This window comes from Callithrix jacchus, chromosome 1 (assembly GCF_049354715.1).
Source record: "Callithrix jacchus isolate 240 chromosome 1, calJac240_pri, whole genome shotgun sequence".
Classification (NCBI taxonomy): Eukaryota; Metazoa; Chordata; class Mammalia; order Primates; family Cebidae; genus Callithrix; species Callithrix jacchus.
The window spans coordinates 192,653,228-192,666,073 of NC_133502.1; the positions used below are offsets into that span (position 1 = coordinate 192,653,228).

The 12,846-nt window shown below is 56.7% G+C and overlaps 2 protein-coding genes across 8 annotated transcripts in view; one reads left to right on the forward strand and one right to left on the reverse strand.

Annotated features, from left to right (window-relative positions):
• DERL3 (derlin 3) lies at positions 1–4,278 on the forward strand. 4 transcript variants are annotated; one of them, XM_002763482.5, is made up of 7 exons: positions 1–112; positions 230–295; positions 369–442; positions 559–652; positions 1,142–1,337; positions 1,867–1,957; positions 2,060–4,278. In XM_002763482.5, the coding sequence occupies exons 1-7, from the start codon at positions 20–22 to the stop codon at positions 2,151–2,153; spliced, it is 708 nt and encodes a 235-aa protein (XP_002763528.1). In that variant the 5' UTR covers positions 1–19; the 3' UTR covers positions 2,154–4,278. The 4 variants fall into 4 exon arrangements, with proteins under 4 accessions (XP_002763528.1, XP_035161335.1, XP_008988449.1 ...); XM_035305444.3 differs by having other exon boundaries at positions 3,458–4,278; XM_008990201.5 differs by having other exon boundaries at positions 3,906–4,278.
• Positions 4,279–4,280: 2 nt separating this feature from the next.
• Positions 4,281–12,846, reverse strand: part of SMARCB1 (SWI/SNF related BAF chromatin remodeling complex subunit B1) — a 44,024-nt gene continuing 35,458 nt past the window's right edge. For all 4 annotated transcript variants that reach the window (XM_002763480.7, XM_002763481.7, XM_078335379.1 and 1 more), the window contains 3 exons: positions 12,586–12,776; positions 5,063–5,194; positions 4,281–4,629 (listed from right to left, as the gene is read on the reverse strand). In XM_002763480.7, coding sequence (XP_002763526.1) covers positions 4,590–4,629; positions 5,063–5,194; positions 12,586–12,776 — 363 coding nt within the window. In that variant the 3' untranslated portion in view covers positions 4,281–4,589. The remainder of the gene's footprint in view (positions 4,630–5,062; positions 5,195–12,585; positions 12,777–12,846) is intronic.

A 12,846-nucleotide genomic window follows, 5' to 3' on the forward strand; every position in this document is an offset into this window, starting at 1 on the left:
GCGTGCTTGAGAAGGTTCAATGGCGTGGCAGGGACTGGCGGCCGAGTTTCTACAGGTGCCGGCGGTGACGCGGGCCTACACAGCAGCCTGCGTCCTCACCACCGCTGCGGTGGTAAGCGGGCCGGGCGGACGGGACGTCGTCTTAGTTACAGCCTCTGGAGGGGGGTGAGGGTCGCCATGGTTACAGCGTGGCTCCCGGGCAGCTCTTGACTGACCCCTGGTTCCACAGCAACTGGAGCTCCTCAGCCCCTTCCAACTCTACTTCAACCCGCACCTCGTGTTTCGGAAGTTCCAGGTGAGACCGCCCCGCGCCGCGCACCTGTGGGCTCAGCCCGCCCACCCCGCACCTGACCGCCCATCCCACGCAGGTCTGGAGGCTCGTGACCAACTTCCTCTTCTTCGGGCCCCTGGGATTCAGTTTCTTCTTCAACATGCTCTTCGTGTATCCTGCGCCCCACGGACACGGGCTGGGTGGAGGGCAGGCAAGCCGGGCTGGGAGAGGCCGAGGCGGGGAAACTGAGGCCCCACCTGTTGCCACTTCCTATACCGACGCCGTAGTTTCCGCTACTGCCGCATGCTGGAAGAGGGGTCCTTCCGCGGCCGCACGGCCGACTTTGTCTTCATGTTTCTCTTCGGAGGCGTCGTTATGACCGTATCCTTCCTGCGGGCTCTGGAGCCTCGGGCCTCGAGGTTCCGGCCTGTGTTGGTCCTGGGGCCTGACATGAACAGCCATGCCAGGAAGGGACAGAGTCGCTTTCTCCAGCTTAGTATGCGTTGAGGGTCCACCGTGTGCTCAGCTGCAGCTGCCAGGGCTAGATCTTCAGAGCTGTATGCAAAATACAAGGCGATGCACAGACAGCCAAGTGGGGTGACAGCCATTAGCTGAGCCCTGAATGCGAGCAGCCAGAGAAACTGGGGCAGGTACAAGCAGTGGTTGAGCCCTGGGATGAGGCTGTAGGTGTGCAGGGCAGATATCGTGGGACCTGAAGCTGCAGAGTGTCGCCTTTATTGGGCAGGCTCATCTTGATGAGGGAATGGCACATAGGGGCAATGAGGAAGGGAATTCCAGGGGCTTCGGAAATCAGAGGGGACCCTGGGCATGGGCTGAGGCCTGCACTGGAGCACCTTGACTTTGGCCCAGCTGCTGGGACTCCTGGGCAGCCTGTTCTTCCTGGGCCAGGCCCTCGTGGCCATGCTGGTGTACGTGTGGAGCCGCCGCAGCCCTCGGGTGAGGGTCAACTTCTTCGGCCTGGTCACTTTCCAGGCACCGTTCCTGCCTTGGGCGCTCATGGGCTTCTCACTGCTGCTGGGCAACTCCATCCTCGTGGACCTGCTGGGTGAGCCTCCCTGTACATCCAGTCTGCCCCAGGCTGGCCACTCCCCTCAGGACACACTGCTTATGCCCTGGGGTCCCCTCTCCTTTCTGTGCTGGACCTCTCCTCACAGCTGAACCTCTCAGCCCCATCTTCCTGCCCTCGCAGCTGCTGTGCTCTTACAGCCCCTCAAACGGCCCACAGGATTTGCATCTTCAGGGCTGACCTGCTGATGACTGCCTGGACCTGATGGGGGTGGGGATGGGCGGGTCACGGCTCCTGCCCCATAGTTCCCACTCCGCCAACATTCTCAAGCCCTCCCTCCCCTGGGTCCTGACTGTTTCTGGGCCATTTAAGCTTGTCCTTCAGGGCCAACCCTGGCCGGCCCTGGGCTGGCACTCTGCAAGACTTTGGGGCATTCATGCTCTGGGGTCTGCAGGGCCTATGGGCCTGACAGGGCCTCCAGGCTGTGGATGAGGGCCTAGGGCAGGCTCTGCTGGTCTAGGACTCTGGGCTGTGGAGAGTGACCCCGCAGTCCATGGCTGTCTCACAGGGATTGCCGTGGGCCACATCTACTACTTCCTGGAGGATGTCTTCCCCAACCAGCCTGGAGGCAAGAGGCTCCTGCTGACCCCTGGTTTCCTGTGAGTGTTGAGAGCCCTCCCTCCCTCCCCCCACCCTCAGATGGTTCCCCCACCCATGGGGACCTCTGCTGGCCTCTGCTCAGCATGGGCCCCTCCCCACAGAAAGCTGCTCCTGGATGCCCCTGCGGAAGACCCCAATTACCTGCCCCTCCCTGAGGAACAGCCAGGACCCCATCTGCCACCCCCGCAGCAGTGACCCCACCCAGGGCCAGGCCTAAGAGGCTTCTGGCAGCTTCTATCCTACCTGTGACCCCTACTTGGGGCAGAAAACCCGTCCTAAAGGCTGGGCCCATTCAAGGACCCACCCGAATAAACAGAATGACCTGCAGCCTCTTGGCCCACGGCACTGGTTCCCCACCTCACCCAGCCACATCCTTCTATGCCTCCCGTCCTCACTCAGTGTGGCCTCTCAGCCCAACTGTAGGTGGTGGGATAGGGGTGCCCATGGTTGCTCGGCGGAGTTTTGAGCTCATAGGAGACAGGCTCATGGTTCTCGTTCTGGCCCAACCAGGGCCTTGGGGAAGTCCTGCCCACCACAGGTCTCTGCTCCCTGCCAGTCAGTGGGGAAGTTCACCAGATTTTGGCTGCCAGGACCAGGACAGGCCTCTCCTAGGTTGTGCTGAGCCAGCCTACAGGTGTCCCTGCCCATAGTGCCTTCAGGCTGATGCTGATCTAGCCTCTCCTGTCCCTCATCAGCCACCTGACAGGTGGGCCTATGCCTAATATTTCATCTGGTAACACCAAGACCCCAGAGTCAGGTGCAGAGGAGGGCCAGGACTGGGTCTTCTGCCCCTTCTATGACCCCAGAGCCTTGGTGTTTTCACCTTAGCAGAGTCCTGAGACTGGGTGAAGCAGGGACTTCTGGAAGGTTCTGTTCCTGCCCTTTTTAGCTGAGGACCTTTGTGAGCCTTATCCAAACCCTGCAGCTCACTTTTCTCTTCTGACCTGGCAGCTTTTCTTGTTACTCTAGGCCTGTCTGTATGGTTTATGTCTGGATGCTTGGTGGCATGGGGGCTCCTCTAGCTACAGGTTATCATTTTCATGGTAACAACACTGTTCTGTTGAGTCTGCCCTCCATGTTGTAGCCAGACCTTGTGGAGCAGCAGCTGACTCTGGCATTGTGCGCTGGCAGTCAGGGGTGAGGGCCCAGCCTCCCAGGCACCTCCCAGCCAGGTGGGCCTGCCTGACCTGTGGGGTGAAGCCACCAAGGTTCCTTCCATCCCATCAGTTGTGGGGACACAAGACTGCTTCACCCTTTCATTAACAAGGTTCCTGCCCCATGGACGAAAGGAATAAATATCTCAGCAATGAAACCTGTTCATGTCCATGGAAGATTCCCCTTTGTTCAAGGGCCTTCCAGTAAGACCCAGCTGTCCCTTGCTGGGGGCTCTGGGGAGTTCCATTCTTTGATGGAGGGCAGAGGCCCTGAGTGCAAACTTCCTGGGAAGAGTCCCATGCTAAGCCTTGCTCAAAGGAGCCCCCATCTTACCTACATTCCAGTGACCAAGAACCCCAATCCCTAATCGGAGCTGTTCCTGCCCCACATGGGCCCCACTTCCAAGGAGCACAGCAGTCTCTGACCCTAGCCCTGCCCTGGCAGCAAGGGACCTGCCAACAGCTGAGGGCGGCCTGTGCCCATTCTCTTCAGTAAGGCTGGAGCTGCGAGCCAGTTTGCTGCCCTCCTAGATCTTATGTCCATTTTAAAGAATGGGGACACCTCCATATTACAGATGAGAACACGGGGGACACGAACTCCTTGGAGACAGAGCTGGGAAGGGGCCCCAGGCTGTGTCTCCTCCCTGCACCCTGACAACCCCCAAGAGCTGGCACCAGGCCACAGCGCCTGCTGGGGTGGGGAAAGGGCCCCAGTACTATGGGCACCACTGGAGCTAGAACAGCCACCTGTACCCAGGCTGGCAACAGCCCAGCAGTGCTCACACAGGACCAGGCCTTCTGCCAGGGACTCCAGAACAGCAAGGCCCCAACTGGCAGCAGCCTGATCATCTGGACACAGCAGAAGAGCTCACAGCTCCTTCCTGAAGATGAGCAAGGGGAGCAGGGCTGTTGCTGAAAGGCAGGAAGCCCCTGCCCTGAGCCCCACAGCCATTCTTCTCAGCTTTCTGGGTCTGGAAGGAGAACATGCTGAGAGGACTGAGGTGCTACCAGGAGCCCCATTCACCCCCAACACCCCAACCTGGGAATCTGAGGCAGAGGGGAGAGAGGCCTGCCAGCCTATTCACATGCCACCTTTGTCCCTCCGGGCCCCAGCCCCACTCCTGGCTCTCATTATTTTTATGCTAAAACTTTAAAGAAATTGAACATGACCTGTTGTTGCCTTTTATTTAAAAACTGTAACTAGCCCTGCCTGGGGCTCCTATACAAAAACAAAACACAACCCAAAATCAGGTTTCCTCCAGACCCCAGGGACTGGGGAGGGGTGGGGGCACAGGACTGGGGCTCAGCAAATGGAATGTGTGCCGGGGAAGGCCACCTGGAAGCCCCCACTCCACCCCCGCCCCAATCCTCAGGATGGTGCTGGGCTGTCCCCTCGCCTCTGTCCTTGCCAGAAGATGGAGGAGAGGTGGCCCGGTCTTCTGAGATGCTCCGTGGGAGCCGCATGCCGATGGGCTGGTTACCAGGCCGGGGCCGTGTTGGCGAGACGCCTCATCCGCCTGGAGAAGGAGTTGGGGAGGGCAGTGAGCAGGGCCGGCTTCCAACCTGGGCACTGCCCTTCCTAAGGCTCTCCAGGGTAGCCAGGTGTGGGGGTAGGAACAGAGGCAGGATGTAGGCCCCCAGCAGGGTTGGACCCAGCCTTCTCTCAGCCTCACCTGTCTGCTGCTCAGACCCTACCCATCACTCCAGGGATCCTGAAGCCTGGATCTGGGCTGTGGTCAGATCCAGCCTGAGGAATTATGTTTATTCCCTGCAGGGAAACATACCCTGGGGCCTGGATGGGGCCTCATCACCCAGGAGACTGCCTGCCTCTAGCAACACTAGAGGTACTCTCTTCCAGAGACCATGGGAGACTGGGAAAGGCAATGGCCCTGTCCCTGGCAGGAAAGCCAGGTGACTATGGGCAGAGCCGGACCACAGTGCCAGGGGTACCTTGTGTTCCTGTCCTGGTCGCGGATCTTCTTCTCCATCTCAGCATCTGTCAGAGTCTCCAGCAGTGGGCACCACTGGTCTGCATCGCCCGTGTTCCGGATGGCAATCTCCACCGTGGGTAGAGGGTTCTCACTACAGGGAGGGGAGGCAGTGAGAGGAATAACTTTTCCAGCTATAGATGAAGAGTCCTCAGAAAGCTCTGGCCAGGGGACTCTGGCCCCTGTCTGTGCCCTGCCTCTCCCAGCAGCACTGCTGGCACCCAGGGATGCTCCTGTCACCTGAACCTCAAGGGAGCTGCTGGAGGTGCCAGGCTGTCCCCAGAACAGTGCTGCCACCATGACCCCATGGGCTTCCCTTCAAAGTGAACTTTCAACAGGCCCTTTGTGCCTAGCGTCTGTCTGTCTCTGAGATGGGGGAGGGGCCACTGGCTGTGGAGGAGGTCTTCCTTGACAGGACAGCACAGGCTGGGCCACGCTGATGGGCCAGGCTGATGCCACTGGGCCTCGGTCAGGAGGGCTGTCTGCTCCACCCAGTGTCCAGAGCCAGGGCCCGCTGATCAGAGAAAAGGGATGGATGGCAAATGGGAGCAAAAGAGTCTCCCATAAGTCCCCAGTGCCCCACTACTGAGGCCACTGCACAGCCTGCTCCTGCTTGTTCCACACGCTTGCCCCTCAGCCCACCTCCTGACCCAACCAAACCTCTGAGAGGCTGGTGTGTGCCTAGGGTCAGACAGCTGGCTGGCAGGGAGCTGGACTGAAGCCATATCTCTGGACCACACTCTGCCCTGGGTCTCACAAAGACCACCCAACTCTGCCCCCAGGTACCCTCCCCTTGCCAAGAGGACACAGCGGAGGAGGGGGGCAGCACGGGCAGAGGCTACACAGGCATGGGGTGGGCGCAGGAGCACTGGAGGGTGGCTGGCTGTCACCTTTGGGCCTTGATTTGCAAGTCAGTGTGACGGGATGCTAAGGAGACTACAGCTGTGGATGCCACAGCGCCCATGTGCCTCCCACGTGCAGTGGCTCCTGTCACTCCCACCTCTGAGAGAACAGCTTTGGGTGCTGTTTCCCAGTTGAGTGACACCAAACCCCTGGCCTGGCAGAAAGCCTCAATGTGAGGTCCTAATCACGACTCTCCTGCTTCCCCTCCCCTCTCGTGGTCCTTTCCTTTCTCCTCCACTTGGCACTTGCTCAGTTCCCTGGGAGAAGGCCACCCTGCTCTCCCTCAGCCTGCGACCCTGCAAAACACCGTGAGCTCGGAGGAGCAAGGGCAGGCTGGGTTCAGGGGAGGTGCCAGGCAGACACTGACGGAGTAGAAGACAGGTCCCTGCAGACCTCACCTGGAATATGGAAACATTTACTGCTGTGAAAGGCTGTTGAAGGATGTTACTAAAGAAGCCAATACACACCCACTGAGGGAGCTTTCTAGGGCCAGGGACCTCTCACAGCTTCCCTGTAGCCAGTGCTTGAGGTTGTGGGACCCATCAGCTGCAGAGGTCAGCCTGCAGAGCTCTGGCTCCCCACACCCACACCAGTGCACACACACCCAACACCAGAAGCCTCAAGCCCTTTCCAGGTCAGGCTCAGTGCTGCTCTCCTCAGCCTGAGGTCTCAGGGACTGTAAGCATGCAGGGCACTGGCTGCGGCTGGCTCTCCCTGCAGCAGGCCTGACCCTCACAGCTGAAGCTCAGACCACCAGGTCCAGGCCCATGAAGCCCAGAAGCTCGAGCTCATGCTGGTGACGCAGAGACCAGGACCAGAGACAGTGCTGGCGCCCCACCCCTGTGGCCCTCTGGGGCTGACCCATCATCAGCAGCTCCTGACAGCTGTTCCTCAGCCAGCACTGGGTGGTTTAGCAAGCTAGGGACTGCCCCAGCCTCAAACCCCAAACCTCATTCCTCACTGTGGGGGCTCCCAGCAGCGTTCCTTGGAAGGCAGACATGAAAGGCAGCAAGCCCACACCAAGGGGAGCAAAACGTTTTCCTCTTAACTTAAACAAGAGCTGACGAGTGGGTCCCAGAGGCCCCTTTGTTTACCTCCCCGTGGCTCTGGGAAGATTCCACTCCAATGGGTTTGTTCTAAAATAAGAACTGTTCGAACCAACCATGTAAGAATGAGCCTGGAGCCAGCACTAGCCTGCCTTGGGTTTTGGGGCATGTGGGCAGGGAGACGCCGTCCTGAGTCCCAAAGGGTGTTGGGGGCCCTGGGAGCCACCCTGCTCCTGCTCCCCACTCCTCCCAGTGAATTCTGATTCATGGGCTTCAAGGCCACCAGGGACTCTAGACCTTCCTACCACCCAAAGGGTCCAGGTGTGGACAAAGATACCTAGGCAGGGGATGGTCAAGTCTGAGGTGACAGGAAGCCAGGACTGATGCCAGTGGAGTATCTTGAGGTTTACTTTTTTTCTTTCTTTTTTTTTTTGAGATGGAGTCTTGCTCTGTCACCAGGCTGGAGTGCAGTGGTGCGATCTCAGCTCACTGCAACCTCCGTCTCCCAGGATCAAATGATTCCCCTGCCTCAGCCTCCTGAGTAACTGGGACTACAGGCACGTGCCACCATGCCTGGCTAATTTTTTGTATTTTAATAGAGATAGGGTTTCACTATGGCCAGGCTGGTCTCGATCTCCTGACCTCATGATCCTCCCACCTCCCAAAGTGCTGGGATTACAGGCTTGAATCACCTCACCCATCCGATGTTTACTTTCAATGTGATCTCACTTTCATAACCTCATGTGATACAACAGACAAGTATTATCACCATGTTACAAATGACAGAATGTAGACTTTGAGGGAAAACAACTTGCCCAAAGCCACTCAACCAGGAAGCGGGGATGCCAAAACTTGGTGTCACCTTATGTTTGCAATCAACACCTCTGAGGCTACAGGGAGCCTCAACTGATTTTTACAAGGGTGCCAAGTCCACTCAATGGAGAAAGAGCAGTTTTCATCATGGTGCTGGGACAACATGACTCTGGATTGACAATGGATTCTTAGGTATGAAACTAAAAGCACTAACAACAAACTCAAAAAAAAAACTTGGACTGCATCAAAATGAAAACTTTTGTGCTTCCAAAGGCACTATCAAGAAAGTGAAAAGGCAATCCCCCAAATAGGAGAAAATATCTGCAAATCATGTATCTGATGAGGGACTTGTAGCCAGAATATATAAAGAAGGAGAAAATATCTGCAAATCATATATCTGATGAGGGACTTGTAGCCAGAATATATAAAGAACAATTACAACTCAACAATAAAAAGACAACACAATTAAGAAACTGACAAAGCACTTTCTCCAAAGAAGATAAACAGCCAGAAATATATGCAAAGATGCCCAATATCATCAGTCATTAGAAAAATGCAAATCAAGCCAGGCATGGTGGCTCACACCTGTGATCCCAGCACTTTGGGAGGCCAAGGTGGGTGGATCACAAGGTCAGAAGTTCAAGACCAGCATGGCCAATACGATGAAACCCCCATCTCTATTAAATAGAGAAAAATTAGCTGGGCTTGGTGGTGGATGCCTGTAGTCCCTGCTACTCGGGAGGCTGAGGCAGGAGAATCGCTTGAACCCAGGAGGCGTAGGTTGCAGTGAGCTGAGATTGTGCCACTGCATTTCACCCTGGGTGACAGAGGGAGACTCTGTCTCAACAACAACAACAAAAGACCACATATTAGGTGGTTCCATTTCTATGAAGTACCCAGAATAGGCAAATCTACAGATACAAAGTGGGTGAGTGGATGCTTAGGGCTGAGAGGTGGCATGGAGCTTCCTTTTGAGGTGATGGAAAAGTCCTAATATTGACAGCGCTGACAGTTACACAGCTCTGTGAATATATCAGAAGCCGCCGAACTGTATACTTTACATATGTGAATTGTATGGTTTATTAATTATATTGCAATAAAGCTGTTAAAAAAATAAGTAAAACCTGGCATCAGGCCAGGGCTGGCAGGCAGAGCTTAGGGAGGAACCTCTGAGGTTCATACTCAACCAGCCCAATGTATCCCTGGTATACTCCAATTTAATTCCTGATGCTGTGCCATCAGAGGGACACTGCCTGTCTGTCCCTCACGCAGGCCCAGCTGCCAAGCTCCCTGACCCTTAGTCTCTCTTCATCCCCACCCCGTACATGTAGGGCTGCTGGTGTGCAGAGACCCCCAGGGCAGACACGCTGCCTGATCCACAGGCCATGCAGAAACGGGCAGGCCCCACCTTCCTTCTCGAGCACCTGCCTGTCCCTGGCCTCTCCTGGGTCCTTCCTGCTTGCTGCAGTCCCCCGTCAGCACCTGCCCTGGCTATCCTCACCCCAAGTTCTATGCCCCCCACTGCCCTTTCTCATGCCCACAGCCTCCAGTGCTTTCTGTGGTGATGGCACACTGATGGCTCTGCACATGAACCTGTCTCCTCTAGTCCCTGGCCAGGAACACAGGGTTGGCCCAGGGGAGGTGCCAGTAACTACAGGAGCAGCTCTCCTCAGAGGCTTCGCCTAGCCCAGGCTCCTTCCCTGTAAGCCGTCTTCCTCCTGTCACTGGCCCTCCATCCCATTCCACTGGCTCTGGGGCGTCTGTGTCATTCTGGTCCCAGTCTGTCCTCTAGGAGCCTCGGGCTTCTGAGTGAGTTTGTCACACGCCCCTGTTTCCTATTCATGCTTGTCTCCTGTCTGTCCCACTGCCAAAGGGAGCAGCCTATTCTCTCCCCTGGTTCCCCTGACGTGGGCATAGTGGCCTTGAGCACACGTGTCCCATGGCCAGCAGCTCGCCACTGTGCTGTGGATCCAGTGTCCCCATTGCGGAGGAGGGTATGGCAGCCAGGACTGGGCTCTGGCTGGGAGAGACGGAGGTACTGGCTTGGCTCTTGGGCAATCAAGAGTGCTTCCATTATGGGGTCACCTAGGCCTTTAGCTGAAAACCCTACTTGGGAAGTCATGTGACACAGCCGTTGCCAAGCTTTGTGCGTGGCACAGAGACCAGGCCAGGACTCCTGGTCTAGCTCTCTGTGGGCTGACTGGCCCCTGGCCCAGGGAACTGAGGCCCATCATTTCCCCAGGCAGGACTGACACTCGTCTCCCTGGGGACAGAGTTAAAAAAAAAAGTCCCTCCTAAGATCCCATGGGGTGGGGTGGTGCAGTGGAGGGAACGTGGATTGGAGTCAAGGATGAGCCAGCCCATCCCTAAGGTCCTGTCCTGTCCTGTCCTGTCCTTGCAGCTGTCTTCTAGTGCGGGGAGTGGGAAGACACACGCAGCCCTCCTAATGCTAAGAGGCCACTCAGGACACTTCCCAGGTCCCCAAGCCCCTCCCACCCGGCTGCTGTGATGGGGACATGTGCTCACCCTGGTCTCAGCAGGGTGGCCTTGCCTTCAACCTCAAAGATTTGAAAACTGCACAATCAGCATGAGAGACAACAGCGGGCAGGGTCTATGATGTCTTCAAGCTCCACAATTGGAACTCATTAGGTGGTAGCTAAGATAAAGAGGGCATCTGCCTATAAGTCCTGACCTGCCACCACCAGGGACTCCCCAAGGGACCTGCTCTGAAGCCATTCTGCAAACTGCAGAGGGCCTGGAGCTTGGCAAGGAATTTGGGCTCAGGGCACCTTCAGTTCAGAGCAGGAGGGATGGTGCTATGGTGGCTGAAGGAAAGAATGCTCTGAGGACCTGTCAAGAGGCCCTGGGGAATTCAGCTCCTGAGCCCACACTGTGGGCACTGTCTGCAGCTGCAGGGCTGGGTGAGGGTCGACACCGTCAGCGCCTGGATGCTGGGAGCTGCTAGTCTGCCACCCGCACCTTCGAGCCCAGAATGAGGGTTCCGACTGGATCGGCCTCTGGGGGAGGAGGTGCTCAGTGTCGACGTGGGCAACATCACTGTCTCCCGGGACCGCAGAGTCAACTCTCGTGGAGTGAGGCCACCCTACTGGCTCTCCGGCCACAGGGCATGGCTCCATGCAGGGTGAATGGACACTAAAGCTGTATTCCCAGGCGGCACCCAGAGGGAAGAGGGAGGTATCAGACACCAGCCCCCCAGCCGCCTCTCAGGGCTGCCCTATCTGTGAAACAGAACCATGTGATTGGCAGGGCTGCTGGGGGCAGGTCACAGGATCTCAAAACCACTGGCGCTTAGGCAGGGGCCCAGCTGTTTCTCAGGCCCAGGGCTCTTGAGCCTCGTGGGTGGCTCTCATTCCTTCTTCCTTGCTCAGATTTACAGGAAGTCACAGAAAGCTGTCTCTCGGGATGTCTGGGAAAACAAGCCAGACGCAATCCCAATAAGCCCCATTAATTGCCATGGCTTTGCAAAACAGACCTTCCTATTTGTTCCTCAGTGTAGCATTTTAAGCTGTCATCCCTACGTGGTGACTGCAGATGTGGATGATGATAGTCTGATGAGCGGACTAAATCTGAACATCCTGTTTTGATGTAGGGATACTCACTGCACCCCCAACCCAACACAGAGGACAGGGTTAGGAACCACAGGGCTTCCCAGTCCTGGAGTCCTGCTGAGCCAGGACAGCTCAGCTTTGCTTTTGTTTTGTTTTTTGAAGACTCAACCCTGTTACCCAGGCTTGAGTGCAGTGGCATGATCTTGGCTCACCGCAGCCTCGACCTACTGAGCTCAGGTGATCCCACCTCAGCCTCCTGAGTAGCTGACACTACAGGCATGCGCCAACATGCCTGGCTCATTCTGGTATTTTTTATATAGAGATGGGGTCTCACCATGTTTCCCAGGCTGGTCTTAAACTCCTGGGTTCTGGAGATCCACCTCAGCTCCCCAAAGTGCTGGGATTGCAAGTGTGAGTCACCGCAGTGGGCCTTGACCTCGCTTTTAACTCTGACTCCTACCTCCTACCAGGAACAGGAGGGCCTCCCCTGGGTCCATCCCCACCCTTGCACAGAGGACACTGGACTGGAATGTTCTGTCTGCACCTCCACCATCTCAGCCAGCCCAAATGCTACAGGCAGGGATCAAGGTGACCTGTCTCTATCTTCCAGGGCAGCCAGGATGGGGTCCAGTCCAGCATGGTACTCACCAAATGCTCTCTGACTGACCGAAGGCAGAGACACTGCAGTAAGAAGGAGCTGCTAGGGGACCCCTGACTCTCCAGAGCTGGGGCGGGCCTTTGTGTTTAAGATAGAATTCAAGTTCAACAGATGAAGAATCCTGGGCAGGGGCCATCCTGACCAAATAACAGTCTGGGCAAGAGCAGAGAGAGGGTGTGAGGCAGGATGGCTGAATGGTGGATGGCAAGGGTGGGCCCAGGGCTCCCTGGAGGTGAGGACTTGAGATTCACCCTGACAGAGCTTCAAGTCTTTGCCAGCTATTGTGTTAGGTGCTTCCAACCCTACTTGGCAGAGCAGAGTACTGGTGAGACACACAGGGTGACGGAGGACAGAGCAAACACACAGACCCCAGCAAGATGGTGCTGCAAAGCTTGAGAAAGCCTCGAAGGCGTCACCACTCACACAGACAAGTCCTTCTCAAAACACTTTTGCAGGGAGATGAGGGAGGGAAGGAGAGACTCGTGCATGATCCTACCTGAAGGCGTAGGTCTTCTGATGCCAACTCAGCTGTCCCCGGATGCTGTATGCGATGGTGGTGACAAACTCCCCACCCAACCCCAACTCCGAGCAGAGCTTCAGGGCAAACTTCTCCGGTGAGTTCTCCTTCTCTGACATGTCCCACTCAAACTGGTCCACCAGGGAAATGTTTCCCACATGGATGTTCAGCTGAGGCAACAACCAAAGGACACAAGTTAGAGCTTTCAGGACTGTCCCCAGCCCAGGGAGGCCACAAGGG